This window comes from Euleptes europaea, chromosome 9 (assembly GCF_029931775.1).
Source record: "Euleptes europaea isolate rEulEur1 chromosome 9, rEulEur1.hap1, whole genome shotgun sequence".
Taxonomy (NCBI): domain Eukaryota; kingdom Metazoa; phylum Chordata; class Lepidosauria; order Squamata; family Sphaerodactylidae; genus Euleptes; species Euleptes europaea.
The window spans coordinates 45,469,845-45,497,576 of NC_079320.1; the positions used below are offsets into that span (position 1 = coordinate 45,469,845).

Consider the following 27,732-nt stretch of genomic DNA (forward strand, 5'->3'; position numbering starts at 1 on the left):
GCTTGCACCCTGACATTGTCAGATATTGTACTATCGTTGCACTATAGCAATAATTAGCAGGCAGATTTTCCTGTGTGGACAAGACAATCCAGTTCAGAATGATTGTTACAGCACAATAGCAAATGATATGTGGATGTGGCCTTGGTGACATTTCAGCTGCACTCAAGTGTAATAGTAGATTATTTCCCCCCCACACCCCCAACACTGTCCCCATTTTTGTCTGTATTTCTCTAAATTTAAGACATGGGCTTGGATCCACTGGTAATTTCCATGGACGTAAGGGATTTCCATTGACAAATCATGTCTTCCTCATCTACCCCATCCTGCTATAGTCTCAAATGCCCCCCCAAGATGCTTTTCCTGGGAGGACAGAGACCCTAGGAACACTGAGAGGAGTAGGTTAGAGGTGTGCAGCAGGAGAGGGTAATCAGCAAAAATGCCCCTTCCACCCACAGAAATCTTCCAAGAATTCCAAGCCATAGAGATAATCCTAATATAATTTACAATATTTAAGATTCAATACATACAACCACTGTAGCAGTCTCCCCAAATGAAGCCTCACATCTCTGTTCATGCATTCTACCCTGTCTGCTAGGACTGATTTTTATTTATCATTGAGGTTTTTAATCTATCTAATCCCTAAAGGCTGTAAAATTAACACTATACACATGGGTAGGTAGAGAAAAAAGGAGTATAGCAAACTTGAAGGGGCCTTACTGAGGCAGCTTTCAAAAATTACTGTGAAATGTTCACACATTTCATCTATGTTTAATGTTTTGATGTAATTAAACTACTACTTCTAGGCATTTGTCTGTTCATGTGAAACTATGTGTAGTCTGGGACTTGTGTGTGCTAAGATTTTTTAAAAAAACCTGTTAATTGGCATCAATATAGAATATAGGCATCAATAATTGGTATCAATATATATCAATATCTACAGTTCTATATACATCATCCTTGCCAGACAGAAGATGTTAAGAAAGCACCATTCTGGAGTTGCTAATGATAGATGATGATTGTAAAGTAGGTTATAGATTCAGTGGTAGTTGTATTTTTTTTATTGTAAAGTCATATCGTACTCTAGTACTTAGTAACCTTAGATGTCTCCTCTTGTGCATGTTCTTATGTATTCTTTCCACCATACTGCATCTTTTAACAGTAATACTGTGACTACAATGTTGGAAATGCATGTTAAGTTCTGTGAAATGTTTTTGCAGTTAAAAATACTGTAATTAAAGGTATATCTTATGTTCCTGGCTACATAGCTATTAAATTCTAATTATATGTATTTATATAGCACATCAGGGTTTGCATACTGCTTGGGAATCAGTGTACCTTTTGCGGAGAGGAGGTGCTGTGGCTCAGTGGAAGAGCCTCTGCTTTGTATGCAGTTAAAAGGGCCAGGCAGTAGGTGATATGAAAGACCTCTGCCAGAAACCCTGGAGAGCTGCTGCTAGTCTGAGTAGATAATACTGACCTTGATAAACCAATGGACTGTTTCAGTACAAGGCAGCTTCATCTGTGGATAAGGCAGATGAAATTTAGTCTTGTTTTGGCTATGGGGTGGGATTTTCTGCTGCTTTTCTGTGTCAGAAAATATAAGCAAAGTTATCAACCAAAATTAAAATATTCTGCCCAAACAAGCCTTTTAATGCATTTTGTGATATCTCTTTTTTTTAGATTAATATTTTGGATGCCAAAAGAAGTATGAATATTGGGATTTTCCTCAAGCAATTCAAAAAGTAAGTTATTGTATAGCTTTTGCAACCATTAAATATAATATAAAAATGGCACATAGGGATACCCAGAGAGGAAACATGTCAATTTACCTTATTCTGTCAATTTACCTTATTCTTACAACATGTAGTAGTTTAAAGTTCCAGGACTAAGCAATTTTCAGAGTTAGGCCAGCCTCATTTGGTTACTGATTTCAGTCAAAATTTAATTTCCTTGTCCATCTTATTATCTTAAGGAAGTTAAGTTTAAAAAGCACACATAGAATCATAGAGTTGGAAGGGACCACCAGGGTCATCTAGTCCAACCCCCTGCCCAATGCAGGAAATTAACAACTACCTCCCCCCCACATCCCCAGTGACCCCAACCCTCCCCCTGCCGTGCAGGATCCCACAATCAAAGCACTCCTGACAGATGGCCATTCAGCCTCTGCTTAAAGACCTCCAAAGACGGGGACTCCACCACCCTCCAAGGCAGTGCATTCCACCATCGAACAGCCCTCACTGTCAGGGGAAACTTGTACAAGAATCGACACTATAGCTTGTTGGGTTAAAAAAATTATTTTAAGGGCACAGTAGAGTCACTGACATTAATGCATTATTTTTATTTGACTATAGAGAGAGAGACTCTACCAGGACAGGTTCTGTTCATTTTGGTATAGCCTACACAGAATATATCCTGACCGTTACTTAGTTGTCTTTTTAAATACTCTGTGTTGTCACTGAGTGCTGCAGAATGAAACTGGGTCATTATGCAAAAGAATTAAATTGTGTTTGGAAGTAGAAGAAGGATAATGTTGTAGTTTGCTGAAACATAAAGGTCTTAGCATCAAGGTGTATTCGGATTTTGTTTTTCTCCCCAAGATCATTTGGATCCATAATTGAAGATTTTCACTCAGGAAGAAGTGATCTCTATAGTTCTGAGACACTACGTGAACTTCTTAAGTTATTGCCAGAAACAGAAGAGGTAAGAGAGGGGTTGGACTGCAAAAATGCAGTGCTTAGCTTGGGATTTACTAACCCGTGTCACAAAATGTAATATTATGGCAGCCCTGCCAGCAGTGTTCCATTTGAACAAATGTTTGGAAAGATGTTGTATCCAAGTGTGCATCAGGGATGGTTAATTATGCCTTTTCTGTTGAGCTCTTGAACACTTTTGAAAGCACTTTTTCAAGTATTTGGTCTTTTCTCTGTGGATTTATGATGTGATTGGCTGGATGCTGGTGAAGGCTGAGGAGATAGGGGGCAAGGCACTCAATAGCCACAGAATGGATGAGATGAGCTAGGGAAGGTTTTCTGAAGAAAGCTTGAAGGGAATAAAGGGGGCATGTAGAGATGGAAAGGCAGTCCCAAGCATAAGAACAATGTGGCAAAAATGCTGTCTTTGAGAAGTGACATTAAGTTGGAGGGAGAGGAAACAATGGAAAGAAAATACAAGAAACACATGAGGTGATAAGATGCTTGGGGTGAAAATGTTAGGTGTTCAGGAGAGGAAAGGCGTTGAACTGTTTCAAGTATCCAGAGGATCAATGTGGCACATTCTTGTCATGGAACGGTACAACCTTAGAATGGAGTTGTTTGCACTTCCACATCGGAATAGTTCTTCATATGGAGCCTTTCCTGAGACGCTCTCCTGGATATCTGAATTGGCTTGTTGCAAAATGACTGATAGCTTTAGCCAAATATTTCTCAATTGAATAACATAAAGGAAAGGCCAAAGTGGAAGAAACTAAAGCAGTGCAATAGCAGAATGATTAAGGCAGGAATGAAAGTTTTATTATTTTTATTTTACAACATTTATACCTGCCTTTCTGCCATCATAAGGGCTATCAAGGCAACTAACAAATTAGAAGGAGTTGGTTTTTATACCCTGCTTTGCTCTACCTTTAAGGAGTCCCAGTGGGGTGGGCGGTACACAAACAGACTTCCAGTCCTGTTTCTCAGTCCCAGCATTAGGTATACACCCTCAAAACCAGAAGTGTCCTGGGGCACCATGCTAGGAATAGAGCCCTTACTGACTACAGCGACACCACCTCCCCACCTGCCAGATTTATGCTGATGTGTCACTGAGTACCTCGGGGGACACAGTTGGGAGAGGTTGATCCCCAGCCATGTCTCAGTAATATATGTCAGGTCAGCCCTCTCATCCAGGAGTAAATCCTGGATGGCTGCGGCTTTTCCTGTGACTGACCTGGCTTTTAGCAGCAGGACTTCATAGCCTGGTGGGTTGTTAATATGGTTACTAGCATCACTTCAGAGGGGAAAAGAGCCAGAAAGGGCAATAGTACATAGGTGTCTCTTGTCCTTTCCCCTTACCTGCCCTGCTCTTCTCCCACCAACACTTTTTCCCCTACCCCACACAGAACAATGCATCAGTGGAAGTCTTACAGTGACAGCTAAAGAGGGCCAAACCACCCAATGCAAGGTGGCTTCATGGGGCAGGAAGGAGGGATGCAGAAAGCAAGAGTGAAGTTACAGTGTTGCAGCTAGGGCTGTTCAAGAGTGTCTCCAGTCATGGTGGTATCCCATCTAATGCAGCATTAACTTCCTTCAAGTTGAACACTTTAATGGTTTAGTGTGAAAAAGTTCAAATATTTGATTGTTCTCTGTGGGAGCACTTTGCTTTAAAGGGCCATTTTTTTGTTTTAAAGACAATAAACTAAGACCAGTTGAGCAAGCTGGCAACTACTGTATTAACTGAAATAAAATTAAGGCTGTATATATGAGCTGGTGGATTCTGGAGGAAATTATTCTTACTACTACTATGACCAGTGCTCTGTGTGTGCAGCCATGGCATTTGGTACCGAGTACAGAACAGAGTGTCCTATAAATCTTGGCTTTAAAAGAATTCATACCTGGGAAAAAATTGCTAGCCAGAGAGAGAGAGAGAAGAGTGAGAAGGGTTCCCAGTGGACAGAAGGGACTCTTCAGTTACCTGTATAGTTTCTTGTCCTTTTCTATAAACAGTTGATAAACAGATATTCACAAACTTTTCATCTCTGCCTGAGTCCCTGGCATGCATGGAGGGCTTGGTGTACAGTCAAGTCTTAACTCAGACTTTGTACTGTGTTATGGAGGTACTCAGTAGGCCTACAAAGAAACCAGAGATTTTCCTCCTAGTTCAGGCTTGGGAAAGAGATGTGATCTCCCATTGACCGCACATTGCACTTCAGAGGTTCTCTGAGCACAGTGTGAAGTTGGAGATGAGAACAGAGATAATGGCTGGAGAGAGGAGGGATGGTTGGTGTAGCGACTGAATTTGTGGACTTCTGTTTATGCAAGTTTTCTTAGTTTACAGTACAGGTCGTAAAAAAACCAGCCTTTTCTCAACTCAGAGTTAGGTAAGGGATGGCCTTCGAAATGTTTCGAGTGACTGAGCAAGGTGGTGTGTGTTGAAGTGTTCGTATTTGTGCTAGCAGCAATTGGCTTCTGTGTGTTAGGAAGCAAGAAAGGCTGATGCCTCAAGCCAGTGTTTTCCAACCTTTTCAGTACAGTACCCACAAGTCCAAATTTACTTGGTACGGTGACCCATCCAAGGTTGTCCCAAGGCTGACCCATCCCGTTCAGCATTCCATTTTCTACAGTGGCTACCCAGATATTTTTGAGAAACCAACAACATCACACAAACGTGCTGCTGCCCCGCTATGAACCCCAAGCAGGTGCCATTCTGACATACGCAGTCTGTACATATGGAAAATCACATTCCAACTTTTGACCACCCTCTCATCCTCCGTTCTCTCATTCTCCCCTCTAACCCCCCCCCAAGGTTCTAAGAAACTCCCTCTAGTAACCATCACGATTTGTGTTACTTGATCAATATGTATATGCACTGAAGGAGAAGTATCAACTAATGCATGACATGGAAGATACTATTTCTAGGGTCAGATCTTGGTTTGCAAAATACAAAAGAGAACAATGGAAAGGGCAGAAGTGGCCATTAGGGAGGGCTGGCACATGACCCACTTTCAGAGGCTAAGCAACCCACTTTTGGGTCCCAAACCCACAGGTTGGGAAACACTGCCTCAAGCAACTATGCTGCATTGTGCCTGATCAATTGGCAACAACCACTTGCTATTAGTCAAAGGCCTGTGGGTTAGAGGCTAGGACTTTACAGCAGCACACCTGAGGGTGGTCTTAAAAACTGCTGAGATTGACCTGTGAATAGAATGCAAGTTAAACTGATAGATTGTTACCCTATTATTTGTGTTTTGTGGAAAAAGCATAATTTTTCTAAGAATAAATGCATAATTTTTCTAAGAGCCTAGTGTTTTTGTGCATTCTAGATCAAATCAAGCCTGAACTGTCCCTAAAAGCTAACATGACTAAACTGAGGCTATTGTTCTTTGGTCACATTATGAGAATACAAGAGTTACTGGAAAAGACAATAATGCTAGGAAAAGTTGAAGGCAGCAGGAAAAGAGGAAGACCCAACATGAGATGGATTGACTCTTAGCCTTCAATTTGCAAGACCTGAACAAGGCTGTTAATGATAGAATGTTTTGGAGGTCATTAATTCATAGGGTTGCTATAAGTTGGAAGCTACTTGATAGCACTTACTTTGTACATGTGTATGTATACGTTATCTTTTGCCAACTTTGGGAAAAGAATGGATTGGATCCCATAGAGGATTTCTTTCTGAGGAATGTGACTTTCTCTGTCCCCCTCCCCATTGCTGTTCCTGGGGGATAGTGGACCCCCCCAAACAACAAGAGGGGAAATTGGAGGACTGTGGGAGCAAAATTAGCAAAAAATGCCCCCCCCCCGAAATCTTCCATGAGATCAAAATTTATATACAGATGTAGTAGTTCTGTTGTTGCATACATAGAACTAGAAGTCCAAAATCAGGCCCCGTTAGTTCACTCCTCTTCTCCCCTCACTTGAATAGAATATTCACCATGTGCTATACACTAGGTGATACTACATCATGGGCCACTGCTGCCACACAACCCCTCCGACATGTACATGCGCAAGCATCTTGCACCTCTTTTCTTTGCAACGCATCTTTTCCAGCCAGGTAGTCTTGACGTTTGGCTTTAACTGTCTGGTGGGACTATGATCACTATTTCTTGGACAGCCTTACCCTTTGTTTCATAGGCATCATTGATCATTAGATTTACATGTGGCTTATCATTATGGACGTTCATGAAAGGGGCTTGGTGAGGGGGAAGGCATAAGTGAGTTCTGGGAGGGGCTGTGGCTCAGTGGTAGAGCATTTGCTTGGCATGCAGAAGGTCCCAGGTTCAATTCCTGGCATGTCCAGTTGAAGGGCCTAGGCAAGTAGGTGATGTGAAAGACCTCTGCCTGAGACCCTGGAGAACCGCTGCCGGTCTGAGTGGACAATACTGACTTTGATGGACCAAGGGTCTGATTCAGTATAAGGCAGCTTCATGTGTGACATACCACACATCTTCATTTGAGAAACGCTGAACAAATATGAAAACTTTCAGTACCTGCAGAAAACATGAGGTGTGGCCTGACTCTTACAATGGGGAGAAAGGAAGAAACTAGTTGTAATGCCTGAAATATTGCTTAGACCCCATTCATACATTGCAGCAGCAGCATGGGAGTTACTTCCCTGTGACATGATCCTGCATAATTCAGCTGCATATACATGGATGAGGCTTATGCAAGTTTTCTCTGCTCAACTGTTTTCTTCTTTTGTGGCCAACCAATGTGGGAATATTCCATGTAATGGACCCCACCCATGCAGTTCCTGTGTTAAGTAACATAAAGAGCAATTACTCTCACAGTGCTGTTAATAAACATGACTGGATAATCTGTTACTATTATCATAATGTGTAAAAGAAACCTGTTGGGAATTCATCAACAGTTTTTACATGGGAAATATTCTCATCCCTTACATATTAGGAGCTCAGTTCATGTATTGTTTGTAACATAGCTGTCACTACAAAAACTATCTCTATGGCTGGCTCCCACTCTTCGAAAAGTGGATATTTCCTATGCTACGGAATGTCCCTTGCCATCACAGTTAGACCCAATTAAAGTAGTCATGATGGTGCAGGAGACACTGACATGGGAAATACAGCTATGATCCCTGTGTCTACTCATGTTAGTGACATCCATATGGGAACCAGTCATTGGAGTGGTTTTGTGGTATTAAGCACACCACAAAGGGAACAAGAATTGAGCAAAAAAAAGGTTTTAAAACACTAGAGGCTGAAACCCCTGATCTTCCCTGCATTTCTCCTACCCACTGTAGTCCTTTCCAACCCGGGAAAGCTTATTTTCAGGGTTGTGTGACTCTTGTGGACTAATACCCAAGTGGGTCGGGAGGTTGCAGTGGGAAGGAAGGCAAAATCACCATTTCTGTCTCTCCCATTGGCACAGCTTCCTGTCCATGGATTGTGGAATTCAACCATAACATGATTGCTCTTATTAAGTATTTGAAGGGCTGTCACTTAGAGGAGGACAGGGAGCTTCCTGTTGGCAGCAGAGGATAGGACTTGCAATAATGGGTTTAAATTGCAGGCGGAGAGGTATCTGCTGGATAGTAGGAAAATTTTTTTTACAGTAAGAGCTGTTCGACAGTGGAATCAGCTACCTAGGGAGGTGACTAGCTCCCCCTCACTGGCAGTCTTTAACCAGAGGCTGGACAATCACTTGTCAGGGATGCTCTAGGCTGATCCTGCATTGAGCAGGGGGTTGGAGTAGATGGCCTGTATGGCCCCGTCCAATTCTATGATTCTGTGATTCTATAAGATACAGGGCATAACTTTGAAGAGGGATGTGTTGAAGATATATTTTTTAAAAAGTTGGGACCTAAAGTACTGAATGTTGAAATGTCAACATGGTCTGAATGATTAGGCTTCACCATTACATAACCCACACTCTCAGGATTAGGTTTAAGGGTTTGTACAGTGAAGAGTTTAACTTGTAGGCAGGCCTTACTTCTGAAATCAGCCACTGGGTGTGGGAAAGATTAGAGTGAGACAAAGTAGATAGGCATGTGTAGGGGAAAAAGGAGAAGAATATATTTGGCAATGTGTTTTAATTTCATGCATTTTTATCACACCTTGTGATATATTTCTGTCCCAATAATAGATACCTGGCTAAAATTGGAACTCACATTTTACAAAGATAACTGCATTTGTCTTCAGTGTTGTTATCATTTTACAGTACCACTTGTGCGCGAGAACTGGAAGTACCACAGTTGGTCTGTGAAGGATTAGAAGAAGATCGGTGAACCTGTGTGTGTGTGTGTGTGTGTGTGTGTGTGTGTGTACACGCTTGTTACTTTACATACTTTGTAGAAGTGGCCCCATTTATAATCTTTGTGATGAAGCAGTTGATAAATTAATATTCTTGATGTTGGAACTCATAGGGGGATGGGCAATTAATTTACTAGAGTTTCAATTCATACTATAAGCAAAAGCTCATTTTCAGCTCCTTGAATGTAGATTTCACCTTCCAGAAGAGGCCACAAAATTCTACAGTTTTGCTTTGGCTTTTTTAAAAGTAGTTTTCAAATAAACTATGTTTCTGTTAACCTGCCGAAAGATTTTTTTTAAAAGTGTCAATGAAAAAGGATGACATGTTCCCTTAATTATTTTTGGAACACATCCCTGTTTGAGCAGAAATCAAGAATGTGGTGAGATTGCACCCCTAAAGGGGAAGTGTAGATAAAGAATAAGACACAACTTGTTTGCATATGTAGTTTGTACCTCTTGCATGTTGGCAGGTTCTCTCATGATAACTTGTAGCACTGAGAGTACTATTAATTGTCAAGTATGTGTGCATTATGCCAGATTTGTGACAACACATAAATTGATTTTTGTGGTTCCCTTTGTGTCTGATTGTGTTTTTTTTAAATGTAAGTTCTGTTGACAGCAATCACTTGAAATTATTTAGCTTTTGTGAAAGCCAGGGCACTTTTTAATGTTAGCAATATGCTCTCACTGACACCTTTTCTTTTCCAAAGTTATGTCCAAATACATGTAGGCATAAGGCAGTGGGCAGTCATTCATTGGTCTAACAAGTTTTCTTCCTGTACATTTTTTAATATTTTGAGCATAGCGGAGCTTTACGTAATTTATTTCCATAAATAAATTTTGAATAATGCTTGTTAAATCTCTTGATGATGGATTAGGCATTAGGGTACACAAGGACTTATGCTAAAAATAGTAGGCCAACAACTCATCCTACCCCGTCTCCCTGATATATTTTCGTAATGCAAAATAACTGTTGTGTTGTAGTGATTTCTCGCACCTCTTAGTAGGCAGAGAAGTGTACTGCTGCCAGGAGATTTGCTGGGCACTATTGCATGACATTTGATACTAGCAGGTGTTGCTGGAGGTGGGGAGAAGCAAGACACAGGGTCTGCGTCTACCATCATGTGTAGTTGTAGCTTCAGTAACTCTAAATGCAACTTTTGACGTTAGTGATGGTGAGCTTTTACAAAGGTCACCTTTTTAAACATTAGCTTGATCATTGACACCCTTGATATGTGAACTTTTTTTTCTTTTGGTTCCCCTTAGGTAAAAAAGTTAAAAGACTTCAGTGGAGATGTATCAAAACTGTGTCAAGCAGATTCTTTTATGTACTTGCTAATCCAGGTGCCAAAGTAAGGAAACTCCAAATTCATTCTATTCACCATAAGTGCTTTAATGTTTGTTCCAATTCTAAAGCTTGTTTTGTTTGTCTTTTCAGCTACTCACTACGAATTGAAGCCATGATGTTGAAAAAAGAATTCTCCCCATCTTGTACTTCTCTGCAGAAAGACATGACGATTATAAGGAAGGCTACTAAAGGTAATTAAGCATGCTGAAGCATGCATTTGGCTCTTGTTTTTTTTCCCTCTTAGCAGGTTAATCAACCTAACTACAGTGATGAGAGCTGGAATTTCAGGTACCTATTAGCTATTAAAAGGAAGCCAGCTAGCTCTGACACATTCCATAAGGGTGCGTGTGTTACCAGTCTATAGAGTGTGTGTCTCGCAGTTCTTGCTTTGCTCCCAAGGCCAAAGTGTTGGAGTCATATCTTTCCTTCTACCATTGTTTTATTTTCTACCATTTTTCTTTTGGGTAATAACCAAACTGTACTTTCTTCTGTCCTTGAGTTGAAGTAGCATGAAATCTTTGTTTCTGGAGTACTAGTATTCGTTGTGCCAAATCTACACGTTGTTCACAGTGACTTCTGTGGTTCTCTTTTCTGTCTCCTTATTGCTTCCCGTGTACGAGTCCTCTTGCCCCCTTACACATCTTGTCTTTCCTCACCCCCTTCTTAGTGTAGCCACAATTCTCGTGCTGGCTTGAATCAGCTGCATTGCTGAGCTGTGTGGTCATTAATGTCATCTGTGGAAGAGAAGCTGTTTGTATGTCAAAAAGTAAAGAAGCGTTTTGGGAGTGCTGGATTTGGGGGCAGAGACCTTAAGTGATGAATGGGGAGGAAGGGAGAAGCAGAACGGACTTCTGTACACAGAAAACGGTTGCCTCTCCACATATTAGAAATAAATTATTTAAAATGTTTGTACCAACATAGCTTCATACATTTACAGCACTTTTAAACACTTCATACATCCGGATTAGCCTTTGGCAGTTCCTTATGAATGCCATTAGTCTAAGAGACTATAGAATGTGGCATTGTGCTGTTTTTCACTCAGAGCAGCCCCTTCCAAATTCCTTTTCATCTCTTGGCTTTTTAACTGCAGTGGGCTTCTGTGGCTTTGTATAGCAAACCTAAGCCTTGCATTTGTCTGCTTAGTCTTTAAGGTAACATATTTTACTCAAGGTGTTAAGAGTACGTATAAAAATAAAACACGCATTACCTTAAAATGAACTGAATCAAGCTATTTTTTCCTCTGCTGTGAAAACCTTGAAGCTTGTAAAAATCTGATTTTCTGCACATTTGTACTGATTACTCAGATGCTAATTCAGTTTGTTTTGCAAATGCGTTGGGGGAAATCATGAAATTATCTTCAAGATGTCATAATGCTGGTGAAAAGACTGTTTCAAAATGGGAAAATGTCTATAAATGGGAGAACGTCTAAAATGGGAAAACGTCTGTTTCAGAATGGGAAAACGTCCCATTTGAATGTTTCAAAATGGGAGAACGGGTGTATTCTTTATGGTTCAGATGACTAAACTTTGTGATTATAGCAAGTATTGAGGAACCTCCAGGTCCACTTATACAACCCTTCCTTCCCTTTCATTCTTCCCCCTAAAGCACTATGAAAGTACAGATAAATCACAGCTTGCTGGGGAATTTGTAAATTGTAGCATACCATGGTTTGCCATTACAAATGAACAAGCAACTTACCATTGAAGTGTGCAAGAACAAACCAGAATTTTCCAGTTCATTCTTTACAGGAGACTGGAGTTTGTTGAAAAAGCAGAAGTAAGTAATTAACTTCCATTGTGTAAGAAGAGGGAGAAGGGAGGAGAGATCATGCACAGCTTTAGAATCTCTGGAATGTGTCCAGAGGAGAGCAACAAAGATGGTGAAGGGTCTCGAGACCAAGTCCTATGAGGAAAGGTTGAAGGAGCTGTGTATGTTTAGCCTGAAGAGGAGAAGACTGAGAGGGGACATGATAACCATCTTCAAGTACTTGAAGGGGTTTCATATAGAGGACAGTGCCAAGTTGTTTTCTGTTGCCCCAGAAGGTCGGACCAGAAACAATGGGTTGAAATTGAATCAAAAGAGTTTCCATCTAGACATTAAGAAGAAATTTCTAACAGTTAGAGTGGTTCCACAATTGAACAGGCTTCCTTGGGAGGTGGTAAGGGAAGGTAAAACCTTCCCTTGAGGTTTTTAAGCAGAGACTAGATGGCCATTTGTCAGCATTGCTGATTCTATGACCTTAGGCAGTTCATGAAAGGCAGTTCATGAGAGTGAGGGCATCTTGGCCATCTTCTGGGCATGGAGTAGGGGTCACTGGGTGTGTATGGGGGAGGTTATGAAAATTCCTGCATTGTGCAGGGGGTTGGACTAGATAACCCTGGTGGTCCCTTCCAACTCTATGATTCTATGAATCTTTGTAAATTTGGTTATGAATATACTGCATACCATTTATGGTTGTCTTGGGAAAGCCAACGTTATGCTTATGGGTTGCCAAATGGTCTGTGGTGCTATTTATTTATTTATTTTTGTTTGACACAGTCCTTAATTTTGTTTCCTCGGTAATTCTTCAGTTAACTGTAACTTTTCCAGAAGAATACAGTTTCTCTTGTGTGGGATTTGGAAATGATGGTGTAAAACAAATTTTACCTGAACAGCTAGATGTATTTGGATTTTTATGTCTCTTGTAGAGCTAATGTGCTGTGAAGAGTTACATTCCATATTGCATTTGGTCCTTCAGGCTGGGAACATTATGAATGCTGTAAGTGAACAAATCTTGTTTCGGTGGGGGGGAGAGGGTGGGTTTCTAGTGTTCTTGTGGAATGACTTTGTATCCTGTCCTTTTCTTCTGGTATTCTACCCCCCCCCCCAATTCTTTAGGGCGGCTGTGCTGGCAATGCAGTTGGTTTTAAACTGTCCTCATTACTCAAATTGGCAGATACAAAAGCAAACCGGCCTGGGATGAACCTGCTTCATTTTGTTGTTTTGGTATGTAAATAACAGCTATTTTACAAGATATCAGGAAAGGACACTTTAGGTGACTGACAGCATCTTGGGAGAGAGTTACATGCCACAGGTTGGAAGAATATTATAAAATCACTTCTTTCATTTGTCTTCACAGTTATCATTCATTGATGCTTTCTGTAATTTAAACCTGCAGTCCTGAACAAGCATACAATCTGAAGTTCTAGAATCCAGAGCTTTCTAGACTACTATCTAAAATCTCCAGTTCTAGACTATCTAACCACAAGATACTGGTTAATGCTGGTGTGGAAACTGCTAGATTTGTGTATTATATAAATACATACCTAATTTAAATTTAATGGTTATTATTGTTAATCTCTGCAAGATTTTGCTCTGTTCCTGAAGATGTGCAGATTGGCAGTCTTTTGTGTGATTTCATGGTTTATCTCTGTGCAAATAGGTTTAACAACTAATCTGAAGATTTCAGAGGGGAGTGAAGAAGAGTTATTAGGTGGAGATTAGACAGGAAATGTTGTCTTAGCTTACACAATGGGCATTAGTGCATTGCCTTTACCTAATGCTCCTCCTTAGTACATTATGATTGTATTTGGGAAGAGCACAAGCTCTCTGAAATAGAAATTGCCATTTTAGCTTGTTGAAGTGAATCCTTCTAAGCAAGGGTTTTCCCAAAACAATTTATTTGTTTTAGTGTGATTCAAACACAGCAGACTTAAAGCAGAAACATCTTAACTGGCTTCCCTAAAATACATTCATCAATGTTATCTGTAAGCATGGGAACGGACTGTTATGGAGGCATTTTGTTTATTTCAGGAAGCCCAAAAGAAAGATAAAGTTCTTCTCACCTTTTCGGAAAAATTGCAGCATGTTCAAGAGGCAGCCAGGTAAGCAAGGAAACTGAGAACTTTGACTGGGAACTTTTCTTTGAGAAGCACTTAAACACATGCACAAAGTCTTGGTGTGAAAACTGAGATCTTAACAAGTGTTTACTGTAGATTCCGCGGTTTCATTTTCACAGCAAATGAAACAGTGCAATACTAGAACAACGCTTGCAGCATGCTTTCAGGTTCAGAGGTTTCATGGAGAGGTTTTTTTAAAGCATTTTTTTAAAAGCATGGTTAATGTCTAGTAAGTTCTTAGTTTATGCTTCATTTTTGTTGAATGATCAACTGATACCAGTTGTTCCCCCCCCCCTTTTGGTTAACTAAAGTAGATACCAGTATTATGGGGAAACTATTTTATATTTGTTGATTTCACAGCTTTTGCTGAGTAACTTATAGTCATAACTTTCATGTTGTTGAAAATTCTTTAAACAAAGCAAAAACTCTACAAACAGAAAACCAAAGTTGCGCAAACTGAATTGTTGTAAGTTGACATGTTTCTGTGAATGGGATTTTAAAATCGAGCTTTTTGCTGATCTTATCACCAAGGGTTTTTTTTATTATTATTATTTTGTCTTTCTGGTGAAAGGGAGTTGTTGGACTGAACTTTGTTGGGAAGATGACAGTGCAAAGAAATAGGGTCTCCTTAAAAGTTCTGTCTTGGTGGTATTTCCATGGCCATGCAAGCAACTGGGGTTGTGGGTACTCTGGTGGGGAGTTATATTGCTGCTTTCCACTCACAGCTGTAGCTTCTATTAGTGCTCATGAGCCCCCTCACTTAACCTTCTTTCAGGAAAACACTTCACCCTTTGACTTGAGTCAATTACTGTAACTTCCTAGTTAAATCTCTTAAGGCACAGAACAGGTCTAATTTGCCTGCCTGGTGTATGTTACTAAGCAATTTCTTTTTTAAAAAAGACAGCTAACACTTCTCTGATGGATGGCTTCTTCCTCAAAAATGTCTAACTTTTTTTTCTTTCAGAATACCTCTTGATAATCTAGAAGCAGAGCTTAATTCCCTCTCCTCAAAAACAAAATCTCTTAAGGAAAATATCCGAAAAGATCCGGAGCTGTTTCGCCAGATGGAAGGCTTCTTCCAGGTTTGTTAATTTGTTCCTGTTGTTTCTGCTTCATTTTCTGTTGACTGTATTCATATTCTGCATTTTTATTGGTATGCCTAACAAACTACCCAGCTTTTGCTTAAACCGCCTCTTCCCTGGTGCTCCTTCTGCTATTCTGCTTGTCTCTTGTAAGCATTTTAAGTCAGTGCTCTTTACATAGAAGGGTGCTGAGTATGTTGACCCTGAGGCTTAGGCAGGTGCCTTTTTTGTTTGGAAAGGGTTGACTCATAGCTCTAGGTGAAGTAGAGCAAACTGATTTGTATTTCTCTGCTACTCTGAATAGCATGTACGTGTTGCATTTTGAACTAAATGGTGCCAAACTGTACATCTGAAGTATTACTAGGTTTTGCTAGTGAACAGTTTTATTTGAAAAATCATTTTCTCCTCACCAGACATAAATATATTACTTTAAAGTGCTACAAGACATCACTGTTTTCCTTGCTCCGTGCAGGCTCTCTCTTGCTCTTTTTTTAATTGGTAGTTTTGCTTTGCCTTTAATACTCATTGTAAGCACTTTTGGGGAATAAAGTTTCCATTTAAAACCAGGCACTGCGCAGCATAGCTTAAGGGATAGCTGACCTCACATTGTAAAATCACATAATTTAGCTTCCACTTTGGTGCCAGGGCATCCGACAACTTCCTGAGAAACACAGCTTTTATTTGTGAACAGGAGCAAGGTTGTAGTTCTCTTGGCTGCACAGAGAAGCTTAAAATGTTTGGGTGCTTCCCAACCCCTGCTGATAGACCCCTGCCCACAGGCATGCTTTGTTTCTTGTGAAGTGGATAACCAAATTGTTTGAGAACAGGAAATTGAGCCCTGCTTCTCTCTGTTTCTTAACATTAGTGCAGTAGAGTAACACTGTGCCTAGCATGTGTAGCACTGTGTCAAATAAGCTGTTGTCTCTTCTCTAGCTTAAATGGATTTTGTGTTTCATAAGTAAGGTTTGATTGCCTTATTAAATAAATATTTTGATTTAGTGAGAGATCTGCAGAGAAGAACGGTGGCTTTGTGCTTTCAGTAAATTGAAGTCCCAGTTAATAATCCATGTAGTTCTTCTGCGGGTACTTGATGAGAACATCAAGAGTCACTCTGCTCACTGTGTACAGTTTACTTGTGGTAACTGTTAAACCCAAAGTAAGGACTGGTTTATAATGATATACATACTGCTTTGTTGAATGACATAATTTTTTCTCCCATTGGGATAACTGACAAATCTAAGATTTATCTATCTCTGTGAAGATAGTGCTTATGCACTCCATTGTAACCCTAATTAAGCTCCCCCTTTGAACTCCAGCTTTATTAGAAAACCTATCCCCAAAAAAACAAAGCTTAATGTTTCTGGCAGAGATTTTTTTTTTCATTTTTTAATTAGTCATGAAAGTGCTGAATGCATCTCATTTTCTTTTATAAATGCCAGCGTGCACAATGTTTGTTAGCAAAGAAGGAATAAGAAGAAAGCCATCTTGTTAAACTCCAGGGGGTTGCAGCATGTTATCTTGATTAAACATTTGTCACTTGAACTCTGTTTGCCAAATCTCTCATTTGATTTGAGTTTCAAAAGAAATGTTCCTAAGAAGCCATATTTACCAAATGGCAGCTTCTCGTGTTGCTGTTTGAAAGGCAGGGTGAGTTCTTCTGAGTCTCATTTTGGTCTGCGGTGTTGCAACTGCTCAGCACGTGACTGTCTTGAAGACGACGGCTGTAGGGAGAAGTGCCAAAGAAGCTGAGCATCTTCTAAGCTAGCATTTTGAAAGGTGACTCTTAAGGGCATTCTAGTCTAGAAAAATGGTGCAAGGCCCTTTCTCCACTCCTGTGTTGTGTTTGCCATTGATAAGAACTGTAAGTAGCTTCCTACATTACAATGGCCCAAATATTTACCTCTGCAATATTTTTCATTTATTTGTTTAGATATTTATACACTGGTTTCCTCCCCAGTGGGGATCCAAAGCAGCTTATAACTCATTTTATTTCATCCTAACCACAACCCTGTAAAGTAGGTTAGGCTGAGAGGGAGTGACTGGCCAAAGGTCACCCATCAAGTTTCCATGGTAGAGTGAGGCTTCAATTAAGTACCCAAAAGGTCAAGAAAATATAAATAAAAGTAAAAATCCAAGGCCCAAGCTTATACACTCTAAAAATTATGTAAGTACCAAATATGTATACATTTGTTGAAGGCTTTCACGGTCAGAGTTCATTGGTTCTTGTAGGTTATCCGGGCTATGTAACCGTGATCTTGGTATTTTCTTTCCTGACGTTTCACCAGCAGCTGTGGCAGGCATCTTCAGCGGAGTAACACTGAGAGACACTGTCCTTCAGTGTTACTCCTCTGAAGATGCCTGCCACAGCTGCTGGCGATACGTCAGGAAAGAAAATACCAAGACCACGGTTACGCAGCCCGGATAACCTACAAGAACCAATGTATACATTTATTTCAAGATAAAATCTAATATCACATATAGGGCATTGCAATAGCCTACCAAATTGACATACTCATAGAACACAGTAAGACATAAAATAACACAATTATACTCTGACCATATGCGTTTCGGCCATACAGCCTTCTTCAGTGGTCTAAGCAATCAACATTCCAGACTCAAAAATATACATAAATATATTAAAAAACCCTTTATGACTGTGTGCATTGTTATCTGAAAAAATAAAAACGTGAAGAAATATAAAACAATTCTACTGTATGTATCAATTATATTTAAAAGTATATCAAAAACATGTGTCTCCCAGATCCTAGTGACCATCTCACCTCTACATCATACTGTACCAAAATATACCTTGTGCACCAAGGACAAGCTGCAATGTTTGATGTCATTAAGCTTTTATATATATGACACCTCAGATGTAACCAACAATCCCGTGACATTAGCTGTAGTTGCCCTGATAATCCATACCAAAGGTAATAGAAGTGCCAGCTGCTGCTTTGCATTATTGTGACTTGTGCAGACTGCTCTTCCTTAATCCACTGCCTTCCGGAATCCAGTGTTCATAGTCCAAAATCTCAATTATCCTTTCTCATTCGATGTATTTGCTTAAAACCAAAATGTCACTGTGCCTTTGAATTCATTGAGAGGATAAACAAGCCAGTGAAGTATAGTTGTTGAACTAGAAACAGAGACAGTTAGCGTCAATACCCCATTCGGTCCCAGCCGAACTTTCAGCCTCACCCAACTCACACGGTTGTCAGAAGTATAAAATAGGGACAGGAGAACCATGCTCATTGGTAGAAGGGTAGAATAAAAATGTACTAGGCAGAACTAATTTGCAGTGGAATAAGCTTGTTAATGCCTGTGTCTGTGCTTGAGTTGGATAGGCTTCAGTAACATAAGACAATAAGTAGCAATCGGTTTCCAGAGAGTTCCCATGTGATTAATTTTCTCCAGACAGTTGGATGCAGTGTGGCTCAGTAAAAGAATCTTAGCATACTAGGGGTCCCTCAGGAAGGGAGGAGTGGCAACAGTTTGGAAACTGAGTTTCCCCCCTGCCCAAAATTTGTCCCTCCCCAGGATTCTGCAAGTTCTCAGGAGCTTCTGCAAATTCATTTCTCTCCCTCCTCCCGCCCTTTTAACTGTCACTCATCTCCCTTTGAAATTCTCTTTTCTGAAGTGTTTTGAGCTCTCCTAAGGCCATTTTAGAGTGTCCCCCCCCTTTTGGTTAACTATCAAAATCATTCCTCCATGCCCAGGGATTCTCCTGAGTTTGAAAAGACCCTTCCTTTGCCTGTGGGTGGGCCTGGCTTTGCTGCTTTTGTTAGAGTAGAAGCCAGCCACTTCACTACTGAAAGGAGTATAATGCATCAAAATAAAACAAGAATCAAAATGCTACATCCGCCAGGATGCTTTTACTTCTAGAGCTGTTATTTATTGAAAATGCATTTCAGTTTGGAGTGAAATTGGTCTCAATTTACTGAAATGGCTGTTGAGCACACTGAGCTTTGCCTTTGGAGGGAAACAGTAGCTTTTAAAACATGATTTTTATAGAGCCATCAACTTGCATGGTGCTTTACGTATAAAAAGACAGGTCTTTGTCCTGAATAGCCTACTGTCTTAAAATTTGATATAAGAGGGATAACATAAAAGGGGGAGCATTTTTTCAGCATGTTGCATATGGCAGGCAATACAGTGGCCTGTGTACATTCATCCCACTATCATCTGTAATAAAAATCAGTCTTTCAGTTTTGTGCATCCTTTAAAAGATATGTTCAGCTAGAGGCAACAGAGTTGTCTCTGGTTTAACATAGTTGTGTGTATACATCAAGGGCCATTGCTTTCAGCATGATAATCTTTATCCAGGAACAACTGCATTAATCCTGGATTTCATGGCTGTTTAAAACTCACACATCCATGCACAGTTTAGTTTAGTTTATTATTACACTCCTTTAACCAAAGGTCTTGAGTGAAGACCATGCATAGTATATAGGCAATTGGCTATTCATCCATATCTGGTTGGACTTAACGAGTGTTTTTTTTTTTTAATTTAAAGTTTGCTGTAAAAGAAATAAAAGAACTTGAACAGTGGAAACGGGACCTGCTAAAGGAAGCAAATGCCCTTATGGACTTCTTGTGTGAAGATAAAGAAACAGTGAAGCTGGAGGAATGCTTTCAGATATTCAGGGATTTTTGCCTAAGGTTCAACAAAGCAGTTAAGGTAAGGAAAAATCTACTTTTTCTTATCATGGAACATCTATTGATTCTTTGTGACCAGGGATCTCTTAGTTTTAAAGCTTTGTTTTATTATAATGGAACAGGACTGCCAATCTGTAGGGCTTCTGTTGTCCTTAAAAAAAAAAAAAAATCCCAGCACTTTGCTATTCCCAAGATTCCTGAGCTATAGGGATTTAAATTTACTCGTCGGCCATATATCTTTTAAACCTGTCCTTTTCTTTCCAGCAGATTCCCAGTATTCTTTTTGCTTAGTTTGTACTGTGTTCAACTGGATAAGGGTGTGATTGGATACATCTTGTGCTCTGTTGAGATTCTTCTGTAGCCCAAATCTTAGGGTAGGGAAAGAGACAACACCAGCTATTGTCTAGAAATAAAAATGCAGGTGGCCACATGAGAAGTTGCTGTGCCTGTGGCATGCAAACACTGTAATCTTTGACGTGCTTGTATAATGACAATAGGCAAAGTGCCTGGAGACAGCAGTTTGTACATAGGAATGTTTGGCTCCTTTAATCCAAGAGGTCATGCATGTGTGGCCTTGAAATGTTGTCTAGTAATCTGATGCAGGTGTACTCAGTGTATGCTTTTGGCAGGAAAAAAGGGTCCCTCGGAAATAAAAAACACTGCTAACTGGAAAAGAGGTTCATATTTCATATTTCGCCTATGTAGAAAGGGATTTGGAAGAGAAAGAAAGGGGAGAAGCTTTGGGACACTTGGTCATAGAAGGCCTCTGTTCTAATTCCTACTGAACTTAACTTGCTTAGAAAGCCTTGGCAAGTTGCCATGTCATTTTATAAACAATACCAGCCCTGGGGCTTGCACATTCTCCTTTCCCCTGCCCTATTCCCCTCAGGTGGTCCAATTCAATTAATTGCTTTCTGATTAGTGTAAATCATAGTTTGCCATTGTATCTGAACTGGCAAGTGTTGGTCTGTCCTTGCCCTCTAGACCTTTGTCTTGGGTTCATGAGCCCAAGGCTTGGTCATGTAATGCCAAACTATAGTTGACACTAGAAGTTTTGGTGAACGAATCCACTGCTGGAAATATTAACCTACAGCCAGGGGTTGTTGAGACGAAAGCAAAACACATGATTGTGCCGTATAATTAGTAATTTCAGTGTGTTAGGGAACAAATTCCTTTGATCCAAACTTGCTCAAAAGTCTAAATCCTCAAACCTCCAATTATTCCTTTGTTAAGTTACATAGAACTACTATGACGACAAGGTCAGTGCTGCCGCAATTGTTCTTTGTGTAAATTAAGTAAATTTACATGTACTTCTTTTTGCGGCTCTACTCCCACTAATCATGGGAATGGGCCGTGGGTACTCTGGGTGTGAAATGCCATAAAGTCACAGCCAACTTTTGACAACCCAGTAGGGTTTTCAAGGCAACAGAGTACCAGAGATTGTTTGCCATTGTCTTCCTCTGCATAGCAACTCTCGTATTTCTTGGTGATCTCTCATCCAAGTACTAGCCAGGACCATGCTTAGCTTCTGAGATCTGATAAGATCAGGCTAGCCTGGGCCATCCAGGTCATGGCAATGGATACTCTAGTCAATGACAGTTCTACTAAGGTACTCTTTATCATCAGAAGTTCACCAAATGTTGCTCACATAGTTTTAGCTGAGGTTCAGAAGATGTTGAATCCTGCCCTTAAACATCAAATTGTAAACATGCACAAAGTCACACATTAAATATAACCTTGGTGATGGTGTGCCATTTCACCAGTCTTGTCAAAGACAGCTGTGACAAGAAGATCACGAGAGAGAGATGTCAGCCATTTTGGTGATCAAAGCATAATTAGGGCCCAACTAGACATGATGGCATCCCTGGGTCCAACCCGGTGATGCCGCCACCATTTTGAAGCCTCATGAGGCAATTTTAAAATATTGCGATGGCTTGGTCCTGATTGGACTTGAAGCACAGTGGGATGATGGGCTTTTGTTCTCCCACACACACACCTTTGCAAGTGCCACAACAGCTGGGAGGGGGTAGCCATTTCAGCACTTGAAAAAGCATAGGGGAAGGAAACAAGAATGTCTTATTCCATTGCACTTGTGGCATTTTTAAATTCCCTCACTAGATTTTAAAATGGCAGCCATGTTCATGGGTCAGACCCGGGGGCACTGTCACATATAGTTGGGCCTTAAAGTAATAACATTTCAAGAGTTTTGCTTTTTCAATGTTTTTAGGCTGCATACAGTCAAATTTCAAAAATTATCTTGGAAAAACAAGGGGTTAGAGTGTTTCCCTCTCTAAGAAAGGAGGAAAAATGATTGCTCCTTTTAAATAAAAATACTTTTGGAGTTAATTCTATGCTTGGCCCAGTTTGCAAACCTTGTATTTATGCATATATATTTTTGAATATTTATATGTTCTGAGTATATGTAAGAAAAGTCTAACTTGCCCAAGAATATAGCTATGTGTAGTAGTTGGGTTATTTGGGGTACATATTTTGAATTGGAAGCTTATTGAGCTTTACAACCTAATTGAATTTTAAATAGAGGCTTCAACATAATGAAATAAAATATGATAGAAGCTTCAACACAATGAAATAAAATATGATAGAGGGTTACATAACACTTTCACCAGCCATGCCTAAATGTGTGCTATGCAAAACAAAAGCAACTCTGTTCTCTGCTTCATCTGGTAGTGGTGAAAATACCATCAAGTTACAGCTGACATACAGAAATATTGTAGATTTTTCAAGTAAAGAGATGCACAGAGGTGGTTTACCATTGCCTTCCTCCACATAGCAATCCTGGACTTCTTGGTGGTCTCCCATCCAAGGAAGATGGCTGAGCCAGGGTCAACCCTGCATTGCTGCCAAGATATAATGAGGATAGCCTGGGCCCATCTACCTGGTACCATATTAGAAATTGGTTGCCATGGTAATGTGAACTCCATAATTAAAGTCAAAGTCAGAGGACAGCTTGGAGGATAGGTACAAAGATATGTTTAAAAGATTTTCATTTTGAAATTTTTCATCCTTCATTTCTAAACAGGAAAACAAGGAAAGAGAGACCCATGAACTTCAGCAGCGGCAGCGGTTAAAGGAGCGGGAGGGAAAACGTCTGTCATGGGTTGCTGGAGAGTTCGGGGCTTTTGGCAGGAGCAGCAGCGAAAGTGATGTCGGTACATTGACTAGGAGGGGACTTGAAGATTTTATGCCCTTCTTGCAGCAGAGACCCCAAAGTCCTGCCCACCGAAATGCCAGCATTAGGCGCTCCCGGCATTCCTTGGGAATCACTGCAGACCGAGAGCTGTTGGCTTTCCTAGAGATCTCAAAGGACGAGGAGCCAAAGAAGTCAAACAGCCTCCCCCATGCACAAGCGAGACCCAGTGTGGCTTGGAATGAATCCGAAGAGTCTGGAGAGCATTGTTTAACTAACTCACCTCAAGCATCTGAAGAAGGCACGGACTATGGTTACTTTCAGTCATCTCCACCTCAGCCTGGTCTCATAGAAGATGTAGAAGAATTCGACACTGCTAGTGAACAGGAGAGTGTGGACAGTGACAAGTACAGGTTCAATGTGCCTTCTATGGAAGCCACAGGTACAGCCCCCTGGGACCTGTCTGTTGAGGAACATGAACTTGTTACTGGGCTGATTAAGTTTGACCTCCATGGAGCAAATGCTACAGAGGACCCATCTACAGTTCATTTTGAGATTGGTGGGACAGATTTGAAGACTTTGGGTGATTCGAGCTTCCACTCTCTTGGCATCACAGGTGATCCTGTACCATCCTGCAGAACATCTAGAGAGACTGTTTATAAAGTTGAACACGACGCTCTAGAACTTAGTGATAGCCCCACTTCTACAGATAGTAGTGTTTTAGGAAATAAGGTGCATAGGCCAGCCTTCTGTGTATCAGATACTACTGACTGTTCCTTAACACTCGATCTGTCGGAAGGAAATGATGCAAAGCTTGGAGGCAACAAAATGAAAAAGGATGATGGTGCTATGGCCCTTTTTATGAATGATCTGGAAACTGGTGGTAGATCCCTTTTAGGTGTCAGTTCTTCATTTCCAGTTGATAAAGAAGACTCTAGCAGCAAGCTTGGTCTTCCTAAGGAAAAACCCATAAAGAGCAAAGATTCATCAGGACCAAAGAGAAACTCCCTAAAAGAAAAATCTCCAAGTTCCACAAAATCCAGCAGCGGACCTCCCAATCATCCCAGACCAGTCAGAACTTTGAATGTCTCCGAGAATGCAAATATGAGAAAAGTTGTGCCTATTTCCAGGTCAACTAAAGCACCACCCCCTACTTGTACAAAAAAGCCAGAGGCTAAGCCAGCATCTCGCGACACCACCATAACTGAAACACGGTTGTCACGTCGCAATTCTGTACGGGGTATTGCTGAAACAGTGCCAAAACCTCTGTACAGGCAAAGTATATCTGTAGAGGAGCCAAAATTTCAGCGAGGGACTACATGTACAAGCAGTGGCCATTTTGAGAGGGAGCAACTTCAGCACAAAGGCTCCTTCAAAAAGCCAGGCTGTAAACCTGTCAGGTATGTCCCCAAATCGAAAAACGATGAAACGAAGATATGCCGCTCTTCGACCAAACCCCAGTCCCCTACCGATACTAACAAAAGCACATCTGTCATTGTTCCCAAGACACCAACTCCTGTTCCAAGCTTTGCCAGGAATACAGTGGCCTCTTCCTCGAGATGTGCAAAGGTGGAGTTGCCAGCCTCTTCTAGACCTGCAACCCTCACAAGGTCTCTGTCTCAGAGGCTGCCTAGGATGAGAATAGCAACATCATCTGATGAGTTTAATCCAAGGGAAAACAGTGGAAGCCCTCTGAAAAGAGCAAACAGTGCTAGAATGATTAAACGGGGCACTGACTCTGTTGACCATCTAAGTGTTAAGATGGACTCTATGCTAAGGGAAGAAATAGACATGGAGAAGTCAGCATCCCTTAAATTTAAAGATGGGAATCAGACTACATTAGGGAAATTACTGAATCGCTTCTGAAAATAAGGGGTTTATCATTTGACAATATAGAATGTGAAAACCAGCTTTTTCAACACTGAAAGTTGTCTGTTGCAAAATACCCAAGAAGTTGTTATATTTTAATAGTATCAGCTGGTAATTAAGGTATGTTGGTACATCAGAAATGAGAAGCTCCTTAGCTCTCTGGTCTTGATCCTGCTGTATGTCTGAATTGAATGTATTCAAAATGACTGTGATGGAATAGCTGTAAACAAAGTTTCCTTGCTTTTGAGACATAGTACCTCCACGCTGATTTTACATGCTAAAGAAATGGTTGTGTCTACTTGGGGGGAAAAAAACAGAAGTAGAGATTATGTTCAGTTCTTGCATAATCACTGTGTTTCTAAATATGCAGTTCTGAACTCCTTTCGGGGACAAGTGTGAAAAACAGACTTGGATCACTTTAAAAACGTGGCTCCGAGAATATATTGTGCCTCTTGCAGAGTCCATTGCTGGCAATTGGACACACAGAACCGCTGGCCTACAGTAATGGTAAACTAGGACGCTGCTGTTTGGGGGAGGCGCTGTTGTAATACCATCATGAATTTGCAGCATGTCTAAAAATTGTGTGTGTGTCTGTAAGAGCGGGAGGGGAAAACTCTGCTGGGCAGAATTTTGATTCTCCATGAGTGTGGCAGAACTGCCTTGCATGTACAAGTAGAGTAGTCCATGGGATGACTGGTGCTGGAATGAGTAGGGTTAGCGGTTAGAAAAGATGACTATAGATGACCTGATATGTGTCAGTCACGTGCAAACTTGCCAGCTTTTGGTGTACAAAAGTGCCATATTTATAGTACATATCTCAGATGCTGCAGCTTTGGAAACCTGTGAGAACTGCGACCTCATGCAGAGCACTTTTCCTACCAACTCTTGTTTCCACTGGTATTTGCTACTACCAGGTGACTTGAAATGCTGCTGTGGCTCTGGTAAGTCAGAGCCATTGGTTTTCCTGCTGCCTCCCTTTTGTCAATATTGACCAGTTGGCATGAAACATGCAAATTCCTTTTATGCATGACAAAAAGTGCTTTTTTGTTGTTGTAAAATAAGCTTAATTTGCTTCAGATATGGATTTTAACACTACCTTTTTAAACTTCACTTTTTGATGAGCTTTTTTTTTTTAAGAAACAACTCACTGAGGAAAACATGACACTAGTTCAGACTAGGATGTCAAGAATGAGGGAAAACTTGTGATGTGTGCTGCCTTCTCATTGTTCCTTTTCCGGCTACATATATATAGGTGCAGAAAACGGCTATTACGTCAGCCTCTTTATTTAAATATGTGCTATCTATTTCATATATGAAAACCTAATTTTAAAAAATGCAATGGAATTATTTGGATAAATAACACCTCCCTTTATCACTACCACTTTCTTTCCCACCCCATGAAGATTCATCTGTCACAATGAATTACATGACCAGAAATTTCTATAAACCAGTACTTGACACAAACATTGAATTAGCCAGTCTAGTAATTTTGCCATTGCATCTCATCACCTTATATTTTTCATATATGAATGGTTTTCAAATCTCCTTTCTGGAAAATATGCAAAAATGCCATCAAATGCACCATTGGGCCTTCCATACAAACCACCACACCTGTTGCCATGGTTGGCTTAACCCTTTCTGAATTCTCAGTGTTACTGGAGGGAACAATTGCTTTCAACCCTGTGAACTTCTAAGGTTATTCTCCTGCAAGGTTTAAATATAAAAGTATGTTCCTTTGACCCCTACCTGTATCTTTTTGCGTGCTCATCTGTGAGAGCAGGTGATGGATTTTTATTACCTTTTGATGGTAGTAAGCTTGAAAAGAAAATAATTTAATTGTTATGTGTTTGGAAACTGTAAGTAAATGCTAAGTATGTGTAAAAATGAGCTGGATGTATTTAATGGACCATTTATACATTTCTGAATTTATCTTGCTAGTTTAATAAAGTTCCCATGTATGGGGTTTGTGCTATATGTTTCAGTTCTCATGATGTACGCTTGTATCACTTTTGCTTAGTATTCTAGTTCTTAAACTACTGAGCCCCAAATTGGAATACATATTTTAAATTTGGGGGTATATCTTGAAGGATCTTTAAAATGCTGTTTTGTTGACACTTGGGCTGTTACCGCACTAGGTATTCCCAGCAATGTATTAAGAGTTTGAAACTGTTATAAAAAATACTGTTCACACTTTGTTTGGCCCCTTTAGCTGTGACAACGTCTTCCAACCATTTTTTAGCCGTGGCATCCAAAAACCCTTTTAAAGCGATGTTTTTTATAACATTTCCAAACTCTTGATACATCCCTGGGAATACCTAGTGCGGTAACAGCTTGCTTTCAATGATTAAGGCTTTTTGAACAAAATTTGACATTTTTCAAATAGGGTGGATCCCTTTCCCCATAAAATTATAATTTATTACTTCTATGAACTGAGGATATCCAGCAAGGCTATTGAGTGGGCCATTGGTGTGTTTGAGAGTGTGGGGAAGCAAAAGTGGAAAGAAGTTATGTTGACTGCTGTGGGAATAGGAACCAAGTCCATGGCCTCGTTAACAGAGCAATTTTCCTAATCCTCGCTGGTATTAGTGCCCTAGAAGTAAAAGGAGAGAGAAGAGATTTAAAACGTTCTAGATATGGAAACAGTATTATGCGTTAATGTTGATTAATGTATCCATATGCGAGGCCAGGGGATGACTGCCTTCCCATCCCAATGGGATAAATGGATTGGGACAGTCAGGTTGTCTGCAAAGGGATAGCATTTGCTGTTTATCAAATGTATTTGCTTTCTA

The 27,732-nt window shown here is 40.4% G+C and overlaps 1 protein-coding gene across 1 annotated transcript in view; it reads left to right on the forward strand.

The window, feature by feature from the left end:
- The window catches only part of FHDC1 (FH2 domain containing 1), a 32,959-nt gene extending 7,718 nt beyond the window's left edge, over positions 1 to 25,241 (forward strand). The window contains exons 2-11 of the mRNA XM_056855811.1: positions 1,681 to 1,742; positions 2,598 to 2,700; positions 10,229 to 10,314; positions 10,401 to 10,501; positions 12,998 to 13,068; positions 13,188 to 13,295; positions 14,103 to 14,173; positions 15,153 to 15,270; positions 19,784 to 19,948; positions 22,967 to 25,241. Of these exons, the coding sequence (XP_056711789.1) occupies positions 1,681 to 1,742; positions 2,598 to 2,700; positions 10,229 to 10,314; positions 10,401 to 10,501; positions 12,998 to 13,068; positions 13,188 to 13,295; positions 14,103 to 14,173; positions 15,153 to 15,270; positions 19,784 to 19,948; positions 22,967 to 24,940 (2,859 nt within the window). The 3' untranslated portion in view covers positions 24,941 to 25,241. The remainder of the gene's footprint in view (positions 1 to 1,680; positions 1,743 to 2,597; positions 2,701 to 10,228; positions 10,315 to 10,400; positions 10,502 to 12,997; positions 13,069 to 13,187; positions 13,296 to 14,102; positions 14,174 to 15,152; positions 15,271 to 19,783; positions 19,949 to 22,966) is intronic.
- Positions 25,242 to 27,732: the final 2,491 nt, after the last annotated feature.